General features: G+C 38.6%; 1 protein-coding gene across 5 annotated transcripts in view; it reads left to right on the top strand.

The window, feature by feature from the left end:
* Nucleotides 1–18,885, top strand: part of TBC1D22A (TBC1 domain family member 22A) — a 5,448,426-nt gene that overhangs the window by 1,747,830 nt on the left and 3,681,711 nt on the right. For 2 of the 5 annotated variants that reach the window (XM_044088375.1, XM_044088379.1), the window contains exons 7-8: nt 11,657–11,719; nt 13,609–13,674. The exons of 1 other annotated variant lie outside the window; for it this stretch is intronic. In XM_044088375.1, coding sequence (XP_043944310.1) covers nt 11,657–11,719; nt 13,609–13,674 — 129 coding nt within the window. The remainder of the gene's footprint in view (nt 1–11,656; nt 11,720–13,608; nt 13,675–18,885) is intronic. 2 more of the 5 variants (XM_044088376.1, XM_044088377.1) reach the window with 2 other exon arrangements.

Below are 18,885 nucleotides of genomic sequence, written 5' to 3'. Positions count from 1 at the left end.
ATCCCTTCATGACTTGTTGCCTCGTGATTCCTCCTTTAAGTTTCATAATGTTTTCATTCTGGTTTACACTTTCAATTCTCCACAGTACCCTTTGGGTTATCCACTGTTACAAGGATATTTATAAAGTATTTAGCCCCAGACAGCCTTTTGCAGACTGCAAGGTATTCAAATTTCCTTATTAAGACAACTTAGTTATCTTTGCAAAATCTTTTTTCAAAGTGTCTTGTGTGAGAGATCTCCTTCACTAACTGGGGTTTCAAGAGAACATCGAAACTTCTTGTTTGACAACTCCTCGCAAGATTGTTTTCTTGTGGTATTCCCTTGGTACTTCAGTTCAAAGAGCTTTTCTTCCACAGGAAAAAAGTCAGTTTATATCTAGGTCTACTCCTGAGTTTTTCCACTGTGACTCCAGTGATTTTTTTCGGGATACTAAGATTCATGGCATCCATAATTCTCATACTTCCTCTAGTCAGACTCCACATGAGACAGATTCAATGGTACCTAAAATATCTATGGACCCAGTATCAACACCCCCTGACAGTACAGGTCCCTGTATTGGGATTAGTTAAAAAGGAACTACTTTGGTGGACAGACCATTTTTATTTTAATCCAGGTCTGCTATTTCCCTTCCAGCTCCAGCACAGTCTGTAACTAACCCTAATCTCCCTAACTCTTGTTTTGTTTCCCACACTATAATAAACCTTCCATCTTGCCGCTTAATAACTGAAAGGCCTTCCAATACCTTCTTACTACACCTCCCCCATATTATAAGTTATCTCTCTCTCCTGCCTTTACTTTATCACACAATATGTTACTTGTTCTCTTCACTATTACTTTGCTTTTTCTTCTCTCTATCTCTACCTCCTGTCAACACACCTTTACATACATAAACCCTGTCCCTACACTTAGCTACCTACAAACTAACTTCTCAACTACTCACACATTCTCAATTGCCCCTGCGGTATTCAACCACAATGGCACTGACCTACATAAAATAAAACTATTTCAACAGCCCTCACTATCTCTCAAAATAAAGCCAAAGGATCACTTTTTTAACCTCAGCTGTTCATGCTAAACTTAATACTCTCAGGTGATATACGCCTCAACCTAGGACCAGTCACCACCTCCTCTTTCCCTATCCATTCCTCACCCAGCTCCTCTCTCCCTACTCTTCCGCCACCACCCATTTTCCCCTTCTCAGACTTAGTCCTCCACATCTACCATACACCTAACTATACTATCTCTGAAAATTCACTGAACTACATTCCTGGATATCTGTCCACACCCCCGACATTCTCATCCTCTCTGAAACCCGGTTAAAACTCCACATATCTGACAGTGAAATCTTACACCCCTGCTACAGTATCATTTGCTTGGATAGACTCAAGAAAAAAAGGGGAGGTGTAGCTATACTGTACTCAAATCAGTTTTCCTTCTACCCCCTGTCAATCTCACCTCCTAATTTCTACCCTGCAGAAGTCCTCATAGTAAGTTGCAAATTGAACAATCATAACAAGATAGCCAAACCTACCATCTATATTCCTCCAGAAAATGACATCCCTACCATTGAACACTTACTGGCCTGGATCTCACAAGCTATCTCCTATGAAACTATAATTTTGGGTGACCTTAACTTGGATTGGAATTCTCTAACCTCAGCCTCTCTAAATACCAGCATTAACCTCTATGGCTTTTCCCAACTAATCACTTCCCCACACATCTGAGTAAACACACTAATACCAACACTACAATTGAATGGATCCTCACTTCCAACCCAAACCTATGCCACAACCCCATCACACTGCCTGATACCTTAAGTGGCCACCTTCCAAACTATATCAAAAGAAAGTCCCTCCAGTTGTGCAAATCTCATCGATACTAAGACTGTCACAAACTTTCTAACTTCAACCCAGACACTTTTAACCATATAGTCTCTTCAATTAACTGGTCCTTCCTCTATGATCTCTCCGTAGAAGAAGCTGTTCTAAAATTCAACAGCACATTCTTAAACACTCTAAACTCCCTGGCCCCCATCAGGAAAATTAGTATGAAGTCAAACTTCACTCCTTGGATAATTCATTCCACCCGCTCTCTCATGTATGAGAGAGAGAAAATGCCTGGAAAAAAAAAACAAATCCCCTTCCAATCGTCAGTGTTCTAGAGAACTTCGTAATTTAACCAAAAGCAAGTCAACCATGACAAAAAAACATTTTTACCTAAAGCCACAAAATAACCCCCACTTCAACCCCCGAAAATTCTGGAATATAGTTAACAAGTTACTACAGCCAGGTAGGCCCTCTACACCAAATTCCTGCCCCAGTAGCTCTGCCTTAGACACTGGCATACTTCTTAACTCTTTCTTCATTGACTCCATCCACAAGTTAACTAAAAAAGATAAGAGTACCTACCCCACTACTTTTCCTTCTCCATCCACCCACACAAGCTCCTTCTCTCTTAAGCCTGTTCCCACTGCTTATATCATATCATTTCTAAGAACTCAAAACATGCTCACCCTCCACCGATAACTTACCTCCTGTTTTCCTTAAACTAGCTGCAAAATCTATGTAAACCACAAGAAAAGGCAGCAAGTACTACACGAATACCACATGAGACTGGCCAGTAGTCCAAAGATAGTTATTTTTATTAAAATACACAATAATTCTCTAGCGTCTCAGCTGTAAAAAGCCTTTAACAGAGAATAATCACACATACTAAAACCAGAGCTTATATACTTTTAAACTATGTGAATGATTTCATTAGTAAAACAATTAGTCAATTACAATTTACTTAATTACATTACACAAAACACTTCCAAGTGCATTCTTGATTCAAGACCCTAGGGCTCATAGTGTCAGACTTAAGAATCAACATAGTCTCTTTTTTTTTTTGTAATACATTTTTTTGTATGTTGAGCTCATGTGGTATTTGTGTAGCTGCAAAATCTATTGCATATCCAGTCTTCATACTAATCAATAGATCAATCCAAGAAACTGTAGTCCCTGATATCTGGAAGTAGTTCAGTGTTATACCCTTACTTAAAGGAGGAAACTCCACTAACCTCTCTAATTTCAGGCGTACAGCCATTCTGTTTCCCCTATCAAAGATTCTTGGAGAGTGCATTCATAAGCAGCACCTAGATCTTCTTGTACAATAAAATCTCCTAACCCCCCCTACCCAACATGGCTTTCTCCCTAACAACAGCACATCCACAGCACTAATATCTTTCACACAGGCTATCTGTAGATTTTGTGGCAACAATAAATTAGTCTCCTGTGTATTCGTTGACCTCTCAAAGGCCTTCAACACTGTTTCCCACAATCTACTAAACTGTCTAGTCTCAATCTCTCCAACTCTGCTCTTTACTGGTTCTCTAGCTACCTTTTCAGCAGACTTCAGTCTGTAAAATTGCTGTCTGCATCTTCCCCTTCCTTCTAGTCCAAAATGGGGTTCCCCAAGGCTCCATTCTTGGACACCTCCAATTTAACATTTTCACTAACAATCTCTACACATTTTGTCCTCACTCCTCATTAATACAATATGCTGATGACTCCACAGTAATTTCCTCCTCTGACAATCTTTCCCACTTCCTCACTCTTACCCGAGAATCTCTCCACTCAGTTGAAAAATGGCTAACATCCAACCAACTCTTACTGAACCTTAAGAAAACTAAACTCTTCTTCCCTAAATCTTTCCAACACCACAAATCTACCTTCACTGTCACCTCCCTCAATAACACAACTATCATAATAGACGACCAACTAAAATTTGATCTTCATATCCAACAGTGCATCAAAAAGATTCATCAAAAACTGGGCTTAATCTATAGAAACAAAAAATTTCATAGACATGAATCTAAATTCTCCTGCACAAGACTTTCTACTACCCACTGTATTATATGCCACCCCAATCCTTACTAACCTATGATCTAATTTTATGTCTAAGCTTGAACTCACATCTAATAACATTGCTAGATTTTCTGCAAATCATTCCTGTAGCTCACACCATTGCCTATCTTTAAAAAATGTACAGTGGCTAGATCTTTGCCAACAACTCCTTCTGTGTCAGATACACCTGACTCGCTCATTTCTAAACAAACCCAACTTCTGCCTTGCTCTCTCTAAAGTCTCATCTCTATCTACACTCCTAATCATACACTCCATACCTGTAACCAACACCTCCTAGAAACTTACATTGGCAAACTTCTCTACAGTCACTCAGTTGCCAATGCATGGAATAAACTCCCCCTATATTTAAGAACAATTTCTAATACAAACCTTTTCAAAATAACTTTAAACGGCAACATGTTAAACTCTTGGACTGGCTCCTGCCCTGACCCAACTTAATCTACCTCTCCCCTCTGCTACAACTAACCCCTCCTTCCTCTTATTCTTTTCCTGCCTATCTGTTACCTACCTTTATTTTAATCCAAAATATAGGCTATACTTCAGACTTTTTGCCCTGAAGAGATGTTACATTTTATCCTGAACATACTTCTTGTTATATGTTTGTATGTAATTTTATGTGATTACTGTTGCACGTTTTTTGTGATATTATATCATGTATGTATCTTTTGGAGCTTTTCTCCTCGGGCCTCCACTGAAAAAGGGCATCTGCCCAGTCAGACTAACTGGTTCAACAAATGTCAAAATAAATAAATACTTTCTTTGGGAGCAGTGCCTATAGGAGTAAAAGTGCAGGGCCTTTGGAACACAAAGAACAGACTAAAACACAAGCATAAAAGAGATGTTGGCAGTTATGAATGTTGTGGTCTTCAGGACTATTAGCAAATGATTAGAGACAACACCACAGTGATGTGGTGCACAAACAAACAAAGAAACAAATGGGAGAACCAGTTCTTACTGTGTTTGCAGATTCGCGAGTAGCCTGGGATATTGCTTTTCCACACAGCCTCACTCTAAAGACATCACATAAAAACTTTTGTGGCAGACAAGCTGAGCAGGACCAGGACAGACTCTTATGAATGAGAATTGTATCAGAGGATCAGGAATTGAGGAATAACTCAGACAGATTTACTCACCTCAATTCACAACAAGCAACTGACAAATTTCTGCTTCAGGACTCCTTGCAAGCGATTCTGGAAAACAGATGTATTTTCATTTCATTTGTCAGGATTGTTCATGTATGTTTTTCCACCCTCCACTGATATCCATGGTCATTCTGAAAGTTCAGAAAGACTGTCCAAAGATCATTTTGGTGGCTTCCTTCTGGCCTAAACAACAGTGCATTCTCCATTCTTTTGAAAATGACTAAGGGCAGTTACCACAAGCTTCCTGACAGACTGCACATACTCACACAGGAATGTGGTTGTTTGATACACCCCACCTTGAGGCAACATCAGCTAGCTCCTTGGATGATAGAGTTTTAATGCCTCTTATGCACCTATTTTCTAAGGACATGCAGCAGGTATTGAAAGAGGCCAAGAAATCTGCTTCTGTGAAGTCATATATTACTAAATGGAAAAGATTTCCTAACTTATTCTAAGACAAGAACCAAGGTCTTGTTTAAGGCAAGCATTTCTCTAGTTCTGCAATATTTGTGTGAGGTATTATCTTTTGTGCTTTCTTACTGCTCTATCAAAGTTCATAAGTTCATAGGTAGGTACTAGGCTATTGGCCCTAGAGCCTATATAAGCCTAGCCAAACGGTACCATGGCTTTTGCCACCCAAGAAAATTATTTTCCTGTGCCACTGTCGAGCAGAGCCACAGAAGTGATCCCCGGGATGAATTTCCTATCATCAAGAATTTTCTTGAAGAGTGCTAATGAGAAGCTTTGTTTGATATAGATATGTAGTTTGTTCCAGAGTATGGGAAGTCTCTGGGACAGGAATCTATCCCTCCAGCATGTTCTGTTTGTTGTGGTGACAAGGTTTAGGTCCCTAGAGCGTGGAGCTCGGAGAGATTGGGATTTCTTTAAGTCGAGCATGTCCAACAGCTCTGGGTTTGACATAACTTTGTATGTTAGGCAGAGATCGCCTCTGAGTAGGCGATATGCGATGGAGTAAAGCTGGAGTTTTTTGAGACGGTCTGCGTAGGGCATCTGTTTGAGGCCAGTAATCCTCTTTGTGAGGTATTTCTGTGGCCTTTCCAGTTGTTGTAGATGTCTTGTGAGGTACATACCAAAAGGGGTGTTGTACTCTATAATGGGTCTAATGAGTGATGAGTAGAGGGGAGCAATGACCTCTTTTTTTCTGAATGAGAAACCTTTTGTGATGAGGTGAGTCACGTAGAAGGATTTCCTGACCACTGTGGCAATGTGATTATCAAAAGAGAGACTACTGTCCACCTGTGTCCCAAGGTCTCTTATCACACTTTCGGCATTAAGTAGACTACCACTTATGTGGTAGTTCATGGGTGCAGAGTTTTTACCAAAGGGGATGACAATACACTTTTTGGCATTGAGCTTCAGGCCATGGCTTTGACACCCAGGCATCTGTCTCAGTTAGGCTCTTTTGTAGTATGTCCACATCATTAGGAGTTTCAATTATGGCTCCTAGTTTGCAGTCATCTGCAAACTTTGTTAGCCAAAGACCTTCTGTGTTAGCCTGTACTTCAGAGAAGTAGATACCAAACAGGAGAGGACCCAGGACTGAACCCTGTGGTACTCCTCTTGTCACTGGTCTGAAGTCGGATTTGGAGTCTGCTACTTTCACAGTGTGGGTTCTGTCCGTGAGCCAGTTGGCAACCCATCTTGTGACATAGGGATTTATACCTAGTTTAGTGAGCTTATCTGTAATTCCAGAGTGGGGGATAGTGTCAAAAGCCTTGGCGAGATCTAGATAAGCTGTGTGAACCACCTTGCCCTCATCTATGGCTTTGGTGACTGCTTCAAAGAAGTCAGTCAGGTTTAGGAGACATGATCTGCCTTTTACAAACCCATCTGGGTAGGGTCCAGAGTTTGGAGATTACCAATGCCTTTGTTTGAGTTCCATGGCCTTGCAGACCAGGCTCATCAGGCTAATGGGGTGGTAGTTCCTGGGGGTCCATCGTGGCTCCCCCTTAGTGGAGTGGGATAACCGTCACGGTGCGCCATTCAGTGGGCACAAAGCATGAGATGATGCTATGATTGAACATGGTACTTAGACAGGGTGCCAGCTCATATTGTTAGGTCCCATGGATGCTGTGTTCTTGGCTTTAAAGAGTGTGTTTTTTACCTGTGCAGCTGTGATTACAGGAACTTTGCATTCTTCCAGTATAGAGATGGACCCTCTAGGGGGTGAGAGGGGAGTAAAGTTAGCACTGAATCTATCTGCCAGGATGGTGGCAATATCAGTTGGTTCTGTATATTTAGTGCCATTGTGCTGTAACTCAGAGCAGGTCTGAGTGTTGCCATTGAGATTCTTGACATAGCTATAGAATGCTTTGTGGTTGTCTTTAGAGTCAGTGGCAGTTTTGTTTTCGTAACTAACTTTGGAGGATTTTATGAGGGATCTCAGCTTCTTACTGAGGTTGACCAGGGAGTTCCTCCAGTCATGGCATTTTACTATTTTTTGCAACAGTTTCTTTATTCTGTTGTAGAATTGTTTATGGCAGAGGACCACCAGATTGGCTTCCTTTTTTTTAGAGGATAGCATCTTGGTTCTGTTAGGGATAGCATGATCCATGCACTCGTGTAAGTGCTTATAAACTGTATTTGTGTAGGATTCAGCAGTCGTACCTCTATTGTCCATCTGCATGGGTGTCAGAAGTTTGCCACTTCTGTCTTAAGAAGTGTGAAGTTGACTTTGGAGAAGTTTTTTACGGTGGTTTCCCTAATTGGGGGTGGGATGTGGATGTCTAGGGTAATTAGCCTGTGGTCTGATCTGACCAACGAGGAATTAACCTCTGGTGTGGAACACCAGTTGCCCATGTTGGCAATGACCAGGTCTAGGATATTGCTACCTCTGGTGGGGGTGCGAATAAGTAGATCCAAGTTATTGGAATTTATGAATTCCAAAAAAACATTGAACAAAAGAGTTGGTACATGAGTAGTTTTCCCAGTTAATGGTAGGGTAGTTGAAATCGCCCATTATTAGGGTGTTGGGTTGTACCCTAATACTTTCCAGTGTATCAAGAAATGAGGAGTGGGAATCCTGGGACATGGTAGGGGGTCTGTAGCAAGCTACAATTTGGATTGCGGTCTTGCCCAGAGTTAGTTGCACTTGGATAATCTCGGATGCATTATGCTGTGCAACTAGCCTGGAGGTGTGGATATCCTTAATGAATATGGGTACGCCTCCACCTTTAGTGCTTCGTTCCAGGTTAGGTGGCCAAAAGGTGTGCTATCATTTATAGCCTGGTAACGCAGGGGTGCTCTCTGGAGCTTTGAACCAGGTCTCTGTCACTGCACAGATGTCGATGTTCTCCATTTTAAGGAGTGCTTCGAGTGAGTGCATTTTGAGGTTTAGACTTCTAGCACTGAGTAGCATTACCCTCAGATTTTGCTTGCTTGTACCTGTTATGGTGGTGAATTTGTCATTTGAACCTTGCCTAAAAAAGGCACTATAGGTATGGCAAGAGCCTTAGCCAGTATCCGGAATCCCAAGGGCGACAGGTGCAGGCCATCTCTGGCAAAGCATCGTGGTATGTCGATCATGTCATCCCAGGCAGACAAATATTGGATCCACTTTGATGACACCAGAAGCCAATTGTTGAAGTCAGTCATTTTGTCCTTGTATTGTGGTATCATTCTGGGCGATGGCAGGATGCTCCTCAGGGCTAGGGTCATACCTGCCTGGGCTACAAGATCGGAAAGCTCCTCCATGTCTCTCTTCATGTAGTCCAGGGAGGTATGTCTCAGGTCATTCACACCAACATGGACATTTGTACTTGTTGTGGAGTGACCTGAGTGCATGCGTTATGTGGTGGATCCTGGCACCTGACAGTAACTTTCTCCTTGTTTAGCCTGGTGAGTGGAACATCAGTGTGCCTGACTATAGAGTCACCTATGACTAGAGTGTTGGGTACGTTATGCCTTATGGGCGTTTCTGCTTTGGAGGTCCCTGATGCTTGGGCAGGTTTTTATTGAGAACCTCCAGAAATGTAGGTGTGTGTTTTGTGTTTCTGTGTGTGTGGTTTGGTGGTGTAGGTTTTGAGGGACTGTGTGATGAGTGTGGTGTGATGCAAGTGTTTACCTTCTCCTCTTGACTGTCTAGTCCAGTCTTGGGTGAAGAGAGGGGTGAAGAGGCCAAGCAAGTGTATATGTTCTTGTGAACTGCATAGGCATGAAGTCTCCACTGTTGTCTATTTCCTTTATATGTATGCAGTACAATTTCTCAGTAGTTGAGGGGGGTGAACTGACAGGCTCAGGTTCTTTTATGCATTCTTCTAGTACATCATGTGATACTAAGACGTGTGCTTGTGAAGCATATAATGCTTCCAGATGTCAGCATTTCCAAGAAAAAAATATCAAATTGACATGGAAGGAAGAGTAGACCCAGTCATAGATTCTGCTGTCCCAGATAAACTGATATGTTTAGAGCACACACAATACTTACTCACTTCACTTATTCTCACCCCTTCTTGAGGGAACTATGTAGTACTTACTTTGCCATAATGTGTTCATTACCTTTTTTCATGATGTATATGCATTCTGTCATATAATAATTTGTGCATACACACACACTCTCTCTCTCTCTCTTTCTCTCACTCTCTATACCTGTGAACCTGCTGACAGAGTATTTAATTATATAATCATACCTAGTCATGGTTTATATTGCTGTTGACTAATCCATAGCCACAATATTCACATCCTTATCTTTACAGTATTACTTCTGAAATAAGATTTTGGATATGTTTCTAGAACTCACATTATTAAATTTTACTTGCATTTTGTTTCCCTATTTTTGCTTTCCTCTGTTCCTATTCCTTTCTAACATTCCTGTCTCATATCCTTACTTATCTTACTATCCTGGACATGTAATAATCTGCGATATCAATTTCTTCTTACTTTTTGTCTGGCAGCGAGGTAACATTTTTGAATGCTTCTGGGAAATGAATAAGTTCTTATCAGAATAAACTTAAACTGTTGACAAAGGTTGTTGCTTAGTTTATTGGAGGTGTACAGGTGCTAACTTGTTTACATAACCGTAAGAATAATCTCCTACCTACGTTCCCTGTTCAAAGCACAGGCAGCGCATTCACATCATCATCATCATTTTTATTGTAAGCTGAAACTCCCTGCGTCTGCTCCTGTCTTTAATCTGTGTTTTACTCAGAAAGCAACTTGGCCTAAGTGTTCAAGGTAACTAATTATGTAAAACCCATCCATTTATCCTTTTAATCATTAACTTAGTTTGTCATCTTTCAATTAAAAATACATTCCATCTTGCTGCTCTTTTGATTCAGTAGTTTAAAAATGTTGCTTTCCATCTTTCTTAGCTGTAGCATTGAATCCAGCCCAGTCTCATAAGTGGATTGCCCATTGTTTCTTAATAGATGTTCACTTACTCCATGTTCCTTTTTGTGTTCACTGCCATTATGTTTAGGATCTCTACTGTCAATGGTCCGCACATTACTAGTGATTGTTACTACAGGCTGCTCTGCCCTGAATTAACATACTGTCACTCCAGAGTCCCCTTTCAGGAATTTCCAGGCTCATCTCTGTGGAGCTCAGGATGGTGTATCTGTTCTCACAGAAAGGTAGTAGTGAAGGTAGTAGTGATGATCTTTGGGTGAAAGAGAAACTATCCAGTGGTCCCCAACCCATCTTAATGATTAGAATTGTATTCTTTCATCCTAGAGAGAGTCCTTGAACAACTTTCTGAAAAATGTTGGTGTTTTAGCTTATGTAGTACATCTTTCTTACACTGTCAGCCCCCTATTTTTACTGTGGTATAATTACTATTTTATTTTTCACCTGTTGGGTTGTTTTCATGTATCTTATCTTTGAGACGAACGGCTGTTTCCCACTGTTGCTTATCACTCTAAATTCTCTGTTGCAGTTTCATTTCCCCATTCAGTAGGTTCTACTGGTTCACTATTGATTTATATATTTGGAAGACGGGAAGATATAGCCTTCTCCTCCACTGTCTCAAAAAATCTACAGGGATTGTCTTGTATTGTTAGTTAGGTGGTGAGAAACACACAGAAGGCATTATAGGTCAGTTTGCATGTAAGAGATCAAATGTCTGAAGTGCATAACTACATTTCTAGCCTCTACCAATGGTTCCTTTAACATAACTAGCAGCCACACTCTTAATCACCAGGTAACAGAAGGCTATTTTTGGACTTAACACTGCTTTCCCAGTCTTTTATTTGTTGTCCTGAGTATGTTACAGGTGCTAAGTTGCTGTCATGGCACCTGCAACATACTCAGGTGGCAAATCAGCGACTTGGAACCTGTAACATACTCAGGTGCCAAGTTGCTGACTTTCAGGTAGAAATGCAATTAGTATGTTGATATGCTAGCATCATAGTTAAAATGAGCTGCATTTCAAATCTGTCTTATTTGATTTAAAGCAGATATGTTTTCATAAAAAGTTGTGTTATCTTGTGTACCCAAGTCACACTGCTGCTGTATGGATCTTGGGAGTAATACAGGTCAACGAAACAGGTAAATGGTAAGCTGTTTTCCATGCAGAGTTAGTATATTTTGTTTTTAATGGTTAATATGTTGTTTTAGAGGAATAAACAACTAACTGTTTTTCTAAACCATCAGATTCTTATAGATATTCCTCGTATGAACCCTGAGAGTTTAATGCAGCAACCAAAAGTAAATGAGGTAAGCATTTAAACATGGCCTGCCACCTTTGCTTGCCTCATCCATTCAGTCCCATAATCAAACTTGAAGATAATGGCTGTTAGGACTTAGTGCTTGTTAACCTGGGAGTATCTCATCACAAAAGATTTGCATCTAAACAGCATTGAAGACACATTTTAGTTTCAATCTTATAGGTATATATTAATCAAAATACAATTCAAATATGGTCTGTTCAGGAGAAATGTGTAATTTTTTAAGGAAACCTTTAAATGGAGACTTCCTGTGGTAGCAGTTAAGAAAAAAATGCAAAAATGTATCCAGACTGCTTAATTATCTTGTTATTATGCTGTTATAGCATACTCAGTTTCGGCTTTGTCAGTATGTAATTATAACTACATTTGTTTCCTGTCTAGTCTGTAATTACCAGATTTTCATACTTGTGGTCTTAGTATGTTTTTGGTCAGTAGTAATTTTGTAGGTCAAGAATTATCTTTTAAAAAGTTCATAGCTGGTTAATCCCAGCATGCAATAGCAAAATGTGTTTTTTGTTGATAGTATTTGTGTGTGTATGTGTGTATGCACAAAATGTAATTTAATACAATGGAAGGCATTGTAATATTATTTGATGTTTACAGGATAAGAAGTGAGGTGTATAATATACCAGTATGATATCTAATGCAGTACACTTCAGTATTAGGTTTTGTAGCCCTTTATTTATAGGGCATGCTGTGCTGCCTATAAAACACTCAAAATATTTCTTCAGAGAGCTATTTTATCTTTTAACACATGAACTGTAGAGCCACAGGCTATTTCAAAAGTGTATACTGCATGAGAAGAAAGTTTTCATGAGCCCCAGTTGTGTATTTTGTAGGGACAGTGCCTTGTGTGAAGCGATTTACTGCCTTTTCTATGGGAGGGGGATACGGGGGAAGAGTATGCAGTGTCTATCAGCTCCATAACAGTATGTTTTTGGATTAAATGCAACTTCTTCCTTACATGTAATGCATACCAGTTAATAGAATATGACTTCATCATCTCTTGACTACTTCTGTATTATAGACATCATCTACTGGCCACTGTGTTCATTAGTTACCATCCTATGGCTAGTATGTCCAGTAATGATTTCAGCTGCAGTGAAAGCTAAACCCTCATTTTCGTTGTTGCTAATCTATTTTCACCATGGAAGAGTTGTTGAAATAATATATGCATGCTTATTTATGTAATTCATTACCTGCCTAATTTTTTGAGAAACATTTTGCCATAAAATTAACAGTGTAATGAAAGTGGGTATTATAACAGCAATTAAACCTCTGAAAAAGAGCAATCAGTTGGGAAAAACTGACAACTGCATAGTAAACTGAATGTCTCTAATGCCCAAAGTGCAAATTGTAACAGCAGTTAAGTGGGAACTTGCCTCTCAACTACTATGATTTTTGCTCTCAAATTTATCTGTGCTTCTCTTAGATGCACCTATTTTCTGCATAAAGTTAGACCTGTTTAAGGATACAAACATAATTAATTAAGCTAAGCCACTACCAAGACACCATATTGTTAACTGTATGACTTGTACAGGCCAGTGCTGTGATTTTTAAATCTCAGAGGTTGAGAGATATGAATGGGAACAAGATAATCTAAAAAGTAATTTGACATTTGTGGCATCATGTCATTTAGTACTCACACAGTGTAGTGATTTGAGATCCTCCCAGTTCAACAAGTTTTTCAGGCTGTATGTTTAATTTATGGTTTTAAAAAATATCTCCTTCCTGCAAAGAAAATGGGAGAAAAACAGCATGGCACATTACACCCTTCCAAGTCTTTTGTCTAGAAGCCTTGGTAACACTAACATTTTAATGGCTGTGCTACCTAGTAATAATTTTGCATGTGCTTTTGTTTTCTTTCTCTGTCTACAGATTCATATTGACATTCCAAGAACTAATCCTCTCATTCCTCTCTTTCAACAAGCTTCTGTGCAAGAGGTGAGACATTTAATGATTGCCCAGTAGTGCTCGGGGTGGGTAAACTACGATTCTGTTGTTGGTTGTGCTGTATTTATAACTCAGAATGTTCTTTTTCCAAGTTTTGAAACAAGAACAGTGTTTCTAAATGTTATGTTATAGATCTGTGAAACGTTGCATGCTGAGAAATATCATTTTTATATATATATATATATATATATATATATATATACATGATTTACAATCATGCCAAACATGCAATCACACGGTTTATTTTATGTTATTGATTTAACAGGGACTACCCACTACAAAGAAGTGTCCTTTTTCAGCAGGAACCTGGGTATACATATGTATATACATATGTACACGGACACGCACATTTATTCTAAAACGTGGATCTGGCTGTAGCACAACCACATGTGATAAGGGATATTGTACAAAACTGTGAAAAATGCTTGAATGGTAGCACACATTTTTATGGACAAGTTCGCCACAGCAGACAGATAAGGGCAGAATACTATGACATAAACCATCATTGCACAGAATAAGTTATGCAGATGTTAACACAGATATTGACAGGTCTGTTTCTTTAAGCTGTAAGCACAGAGCAGGACATTTCCTGCTATGAATTCTTTGTACAGACTTATTACATTTGTACTAAGGGTAGATGTTATATTTTGCGACAGAGAATTATTGCATCAAGACAGTGAATCAGCTTTAATTTTCTTCTGAGGGTGTTATGCTTTCCTCTAACGAAAATTATTTTTATTTACCATGCTATTTTTTTATTTTTATCTCCGTTACAAATAGTCTGTAATTGTAACAGAATTATTCAACTAATAAGTATACCTGAATAATTTTAATTGAATCATATTCCTAAGGAAAAAATTGCATGCACATATAACTGGTAGATATACCATGTTTAGAGGTGTTTTTTGTATTTAGACAGCACTTTGGAAACACTGACAAGGTTCATACATTTTTTTCAGTTATATTATTCATCTACAGGATTTTATTCTGTGCAGCATGGCTAGATCTTTTGTTAAAATGTCTATACAGTGCTGGCCAGTCAGTATAAGTGCTGCATGTGTTGCTTGAAGTACAAGTCATGAAGAAGTATATAGTATCCATTTTTTTACCAACTATTAACAAATAAAATATTTTAAAGTCTTCAAACCTGTAGCACAGATTGGTTGTTTTTTCAGATGTGTGCTTGAATTCTATTTGCAATCAAGTGTAAAATTAAATATGAGGTCTTTATCTGGTTTCACAGTAATTTTTCCAACTTTGAAATTAATATTTTTACATTCCTACATGTGGGCAAAAGTTTTATAAGATGTTTAGTTTGTGTTGCATGTAATAGAAAAAGAGTACAGTTAATTTTAGTTTTACAACGTTTTCTGTAAACCTTAGACTGAGTAAATTACTTAGCGAGCAGGAATATTATCGTTTTAAAGTAAGAATGATTGATTTGTAGAGACCCAAAAGAAGCTTATTTACCTCTAGTTTTTCAGATACAAGCAGACTACTGCATATACAACTACTGATAAAGTAGCACACAGAAGATTCAGCTTAGCGCACTGTTGTTGTCCTAACTGAAGATCTGAAAACATTTTGAGAACTCTTATTTTTCTTATACTCAACAGTATTTTAGTTAAGAAACAACTCATAAAGTTCCACCAAGAGAATATATTACAAAGAAATAAAAATCTCTTGCACTCTCATGTTTTAATTCCATGCTTAATACTATCATGGACTGCTTGTCACCTCTTTATTTTTGCAGACAAAGGAGTTCCGTAGGCTAAAGGATATGTTAATTCCTAATTCATTTTTTACTAGCTTTCTACTGCAAAATCATGGGCATTACTAGAGATGTTTTCTTAATAGTTAACAATACTTGAGAAGTATCTGTATTATTCAAATGCTAGTTTATAACTTTTTTCTTTAATATTATGTCGCTAAAAGGTCTCTGTAATGCCATGGCATGTCAGTTTAGAAATAATGTTCTGTAACAGATCTCATTGAGATAATTCTAAATTATTTCTTTCTGTACTCTTATGCTTTCATTGCAGTGACGTGTTAAAATGCAGTCATTTAGGTATGCAGTAAGCATTTCAGTACATGTCTTTGACATTTCTTACCTTTAACAGTGATGAAAAATCATTTGGAATAGTTTCATTAAAACAAAGAAAATGGTGCTGCGGCTTAGCAGAAAAGTATTATAATCTCGCTGTGCTTTAATGTATCCCCATTTTAATAATGCTGTCTGTTTGATTTAAAGTGATAACTTCTTAATGAGTTTTTGGAATTTGGAGTATTTGAAGAGAATTCTGTATTCTGATGAGACTGTACATCCCCATCTACATAGGCAGGACCTTAGCCAATTCCTAAATTCAGAATTTGCTAGGCTGCTTCTAATTTCCATCTGATAGCAGAGTGACATTTTTGCATATATATTGTGGCAAACTTCAAGAAGTATTAAGTTGGTAGATGACAAAAAGAAGAGGGTCCATTTTCCTTTCACACTTTCTTAATATTTCATTACAGTGTTTACATATTTGTCTTCTGTACATAATAATGATCTCTTTCTGCATTTTTTTTATTTTCTTAAGTTACATTTTATGTGGATTGGTAACTGACTGACACTTCTGTGAACGAATTTCATTGAATTGTAACTTTATTAATCTAAGAAGCCAAGATTCATTGAAAGGGTAACACTGTAAGTGGTGAGGTACTCCTGCCACCAAGGGATATAAACACAAGTTAGTTTTAATAAGTAACAGCCCTCCTTCCCTACATAGGATGTTTGGGAATACATTTCCATATGAAAAAGACACCTGCTGAAAAGTTAGTCCGATGGACTTCCACTCTGTTCTCACCAGTCACAGAACAGTACAATTAAATGACGTTTGAAAAGTGCTTTTCCTTTTGTGGGCATTGTTTTGTACTGTACAGCTACACAGTTTTGTTTATATTAGAAGTGTTGTACATTCCAGGCAGGAAACACTGTCTAGTGTAATTCAAGCATTTAAACCATTATAAAAACAGAGACACATTAATGGTATTGAAGGTTTGCCTTCCTAATGTTAGTCCATTGGTTTTGTCACTTTCAGTGAATAAAAAGGTTAAAAATATCATATCTATTGGATAATAGTGTGTATTCTAAACAGTATTTATGGCTAGTACTAACAGTCTTAAAAGGATCTAAGTGCAGCTCATCTTGTTGATCACTGCTGCAGTAGACTTGGTTACATGAGTTATGCCCTACTAAGGATATAACAGCCTGCCAGCTTACAAAATTTCAGAACACCTTCCATGTGCCCAAAGTATCAAACAGCGTACTCTGAGCTATCTAAAACAGAAGTTTGGGCATGGAGCTCTTCATAGCTTTACTGCCGCCGAAAGCTACACTCCTGTGAGGCTTTTGAGGATCGATGGTCGGCTTGTGCTTTCCTTTGCTGGGCAGATAAGTTCCTTTTGGGGAAAAAACTTCCATTTTCTTAATTGTATTCATGTTTTATTACTTTCATCTTTAGGGAAGTTACTTTAAAGCTAGGAGTGTTGTGTTTTAATGGGCTATCTTGAGACTGTAATGTACTTTTAAACTGAGCAGTTGTTTTTGCTGTCAGTTTAAAAGTACAGTAAACTAGCTAAAAACATATTTTCTGGGAATAACTTGTGTTTATTTTTCCTCTGTGGGGCTGACATAGTGGTTTAAGGTACTTTTTACTGTGTTTTTATTCTTTCAGAAAAGTAACTTTTGTGGACTGCAAGTTTTAGCACTATTTACTGCTTGTCTTCCCTGGGAAAGATGCAACATTTTCATCTTGGCCATGGAACAGTCTACTGGTCCCACGATCGGTCCTCCTTCCAGCCCCAAAAAGAAAAATTTTATTTTATTTTTATTTATTTTATTTTTATTTTACATTTGTTTACCGAGAAGGTCCGACTGGACACAGGACCATTTTCAGCAGAGGCCTGGGGAGAAAAGCTCCAATAACAGTAATACAATGGATACACATTCACTAGATAAATCGTACATAGGCTCAATACCGTAGAGCATACTTAGCATACAATATAACAGATAGCAATAACAAGATAAAATAATACAGGAGTTCTTTTTTAGCTGAGCATACTTTGGAAATAAAAACATCTTATAACATAACTATGAGTGAGTAATTACTAATATAATTTGTTTCAGTCTCTGTGTTTTTGGGAAAACAATTAGGGAGAGTGGGAGGTGGAGAGCTGTCATTTGATAGATAGTAGAATCCCAGCAACAGTGAGTTGATATGGCCTAACCTGGGGGGGGGGGGGTGACATGGGCAGAGCTAGTTTTTTTATGTAATGCGTTTTGAGAAGTTTTTTGAACTGGAAAGTAGAGGTTGTAGAGGTTAGGTGATCTGGGAGAGCATTCCAGGTTCTGGCAATGGAGCAGGCAAAGAAAGATTTGCCAGCCTCATTTTTGTGTTTAATGACATTTATGTGGTTCAAGTGTGAAGATCGTAAGTTTCTGGTGGGGGTGTAGGGGTGAATTAGTTGTTGCATGGCAGGAGTTTTATCAGGATGGTAGTAGAGTTTGTGTGCAATTGTTAGCTGGTTGTGTAGGAGGAGTTGTGGAAACTCAAGCCAGTTCAGTTGCTTGAGGGCTAGACAGTGATGGGACCTATGAGTGGCTTTGGTAGCAAACTTGGCAATCTTGTTGTAGCAAGATTCCATCTTGGTTAGTTTTATGTGGCGAAGGTTAGTTAAGATAGGGGAGGCATATAGGAGGATGGATAACAGTTGGGTTCTAGCAATGGTGGCTTTGGTGTGCTTAGTCATGAATTGACAGTTCCTATAAAGATATCCAGTCTTTTTGTTGTCCTTTTTGATTGTTTGGGAGACATGGATGCTATATTTCAGATTGTCAATTTCTATGCCTAAAAGCTTAGTGTGTGATGTTGGGGTGATTAGTGTATAATCTTTGGATTTTATGGCAAACTTATTGTCTACTGGAGGAGATTTACCAGGGCTGAAGAGAATGAGTTTGTTTTTTTTGGGATTGAGTACAATCTTGATGTTGGTAAACCATTCTTCAGCTAGGGTAAAGTTAAGCAAATAGCCTTTGCCGCCACAGCAGACTAGCAATTTGCTTCAGCCACAGGTCGGTGACTCTGCTGTGGCCATTTGTTGTACCTCAGACCACTCATCTTTTATCCTGGATTCCTCTGATGTAGCACCTACAGCACT

This window comes from Protopterus annectens, chromosome 11.part0 (assembly GCF_019279795.1).
Source record: "Protopterus annectens isolate FY-2018-M chromosome 11.part0, PAN1.0, whole genome shotgun sequence".
Taxonomy (NCBI): Eukaryota; Metazoa; Chordata; order Ceratodontiformes; family Protopteridae; genus Protopterus; species Protopterus annectens.
The sequence above is the reverse complement of the archived record's forward strand: the minus strand, read 5'-3'. Positions and strand labels throughout refer to the sequence as shown.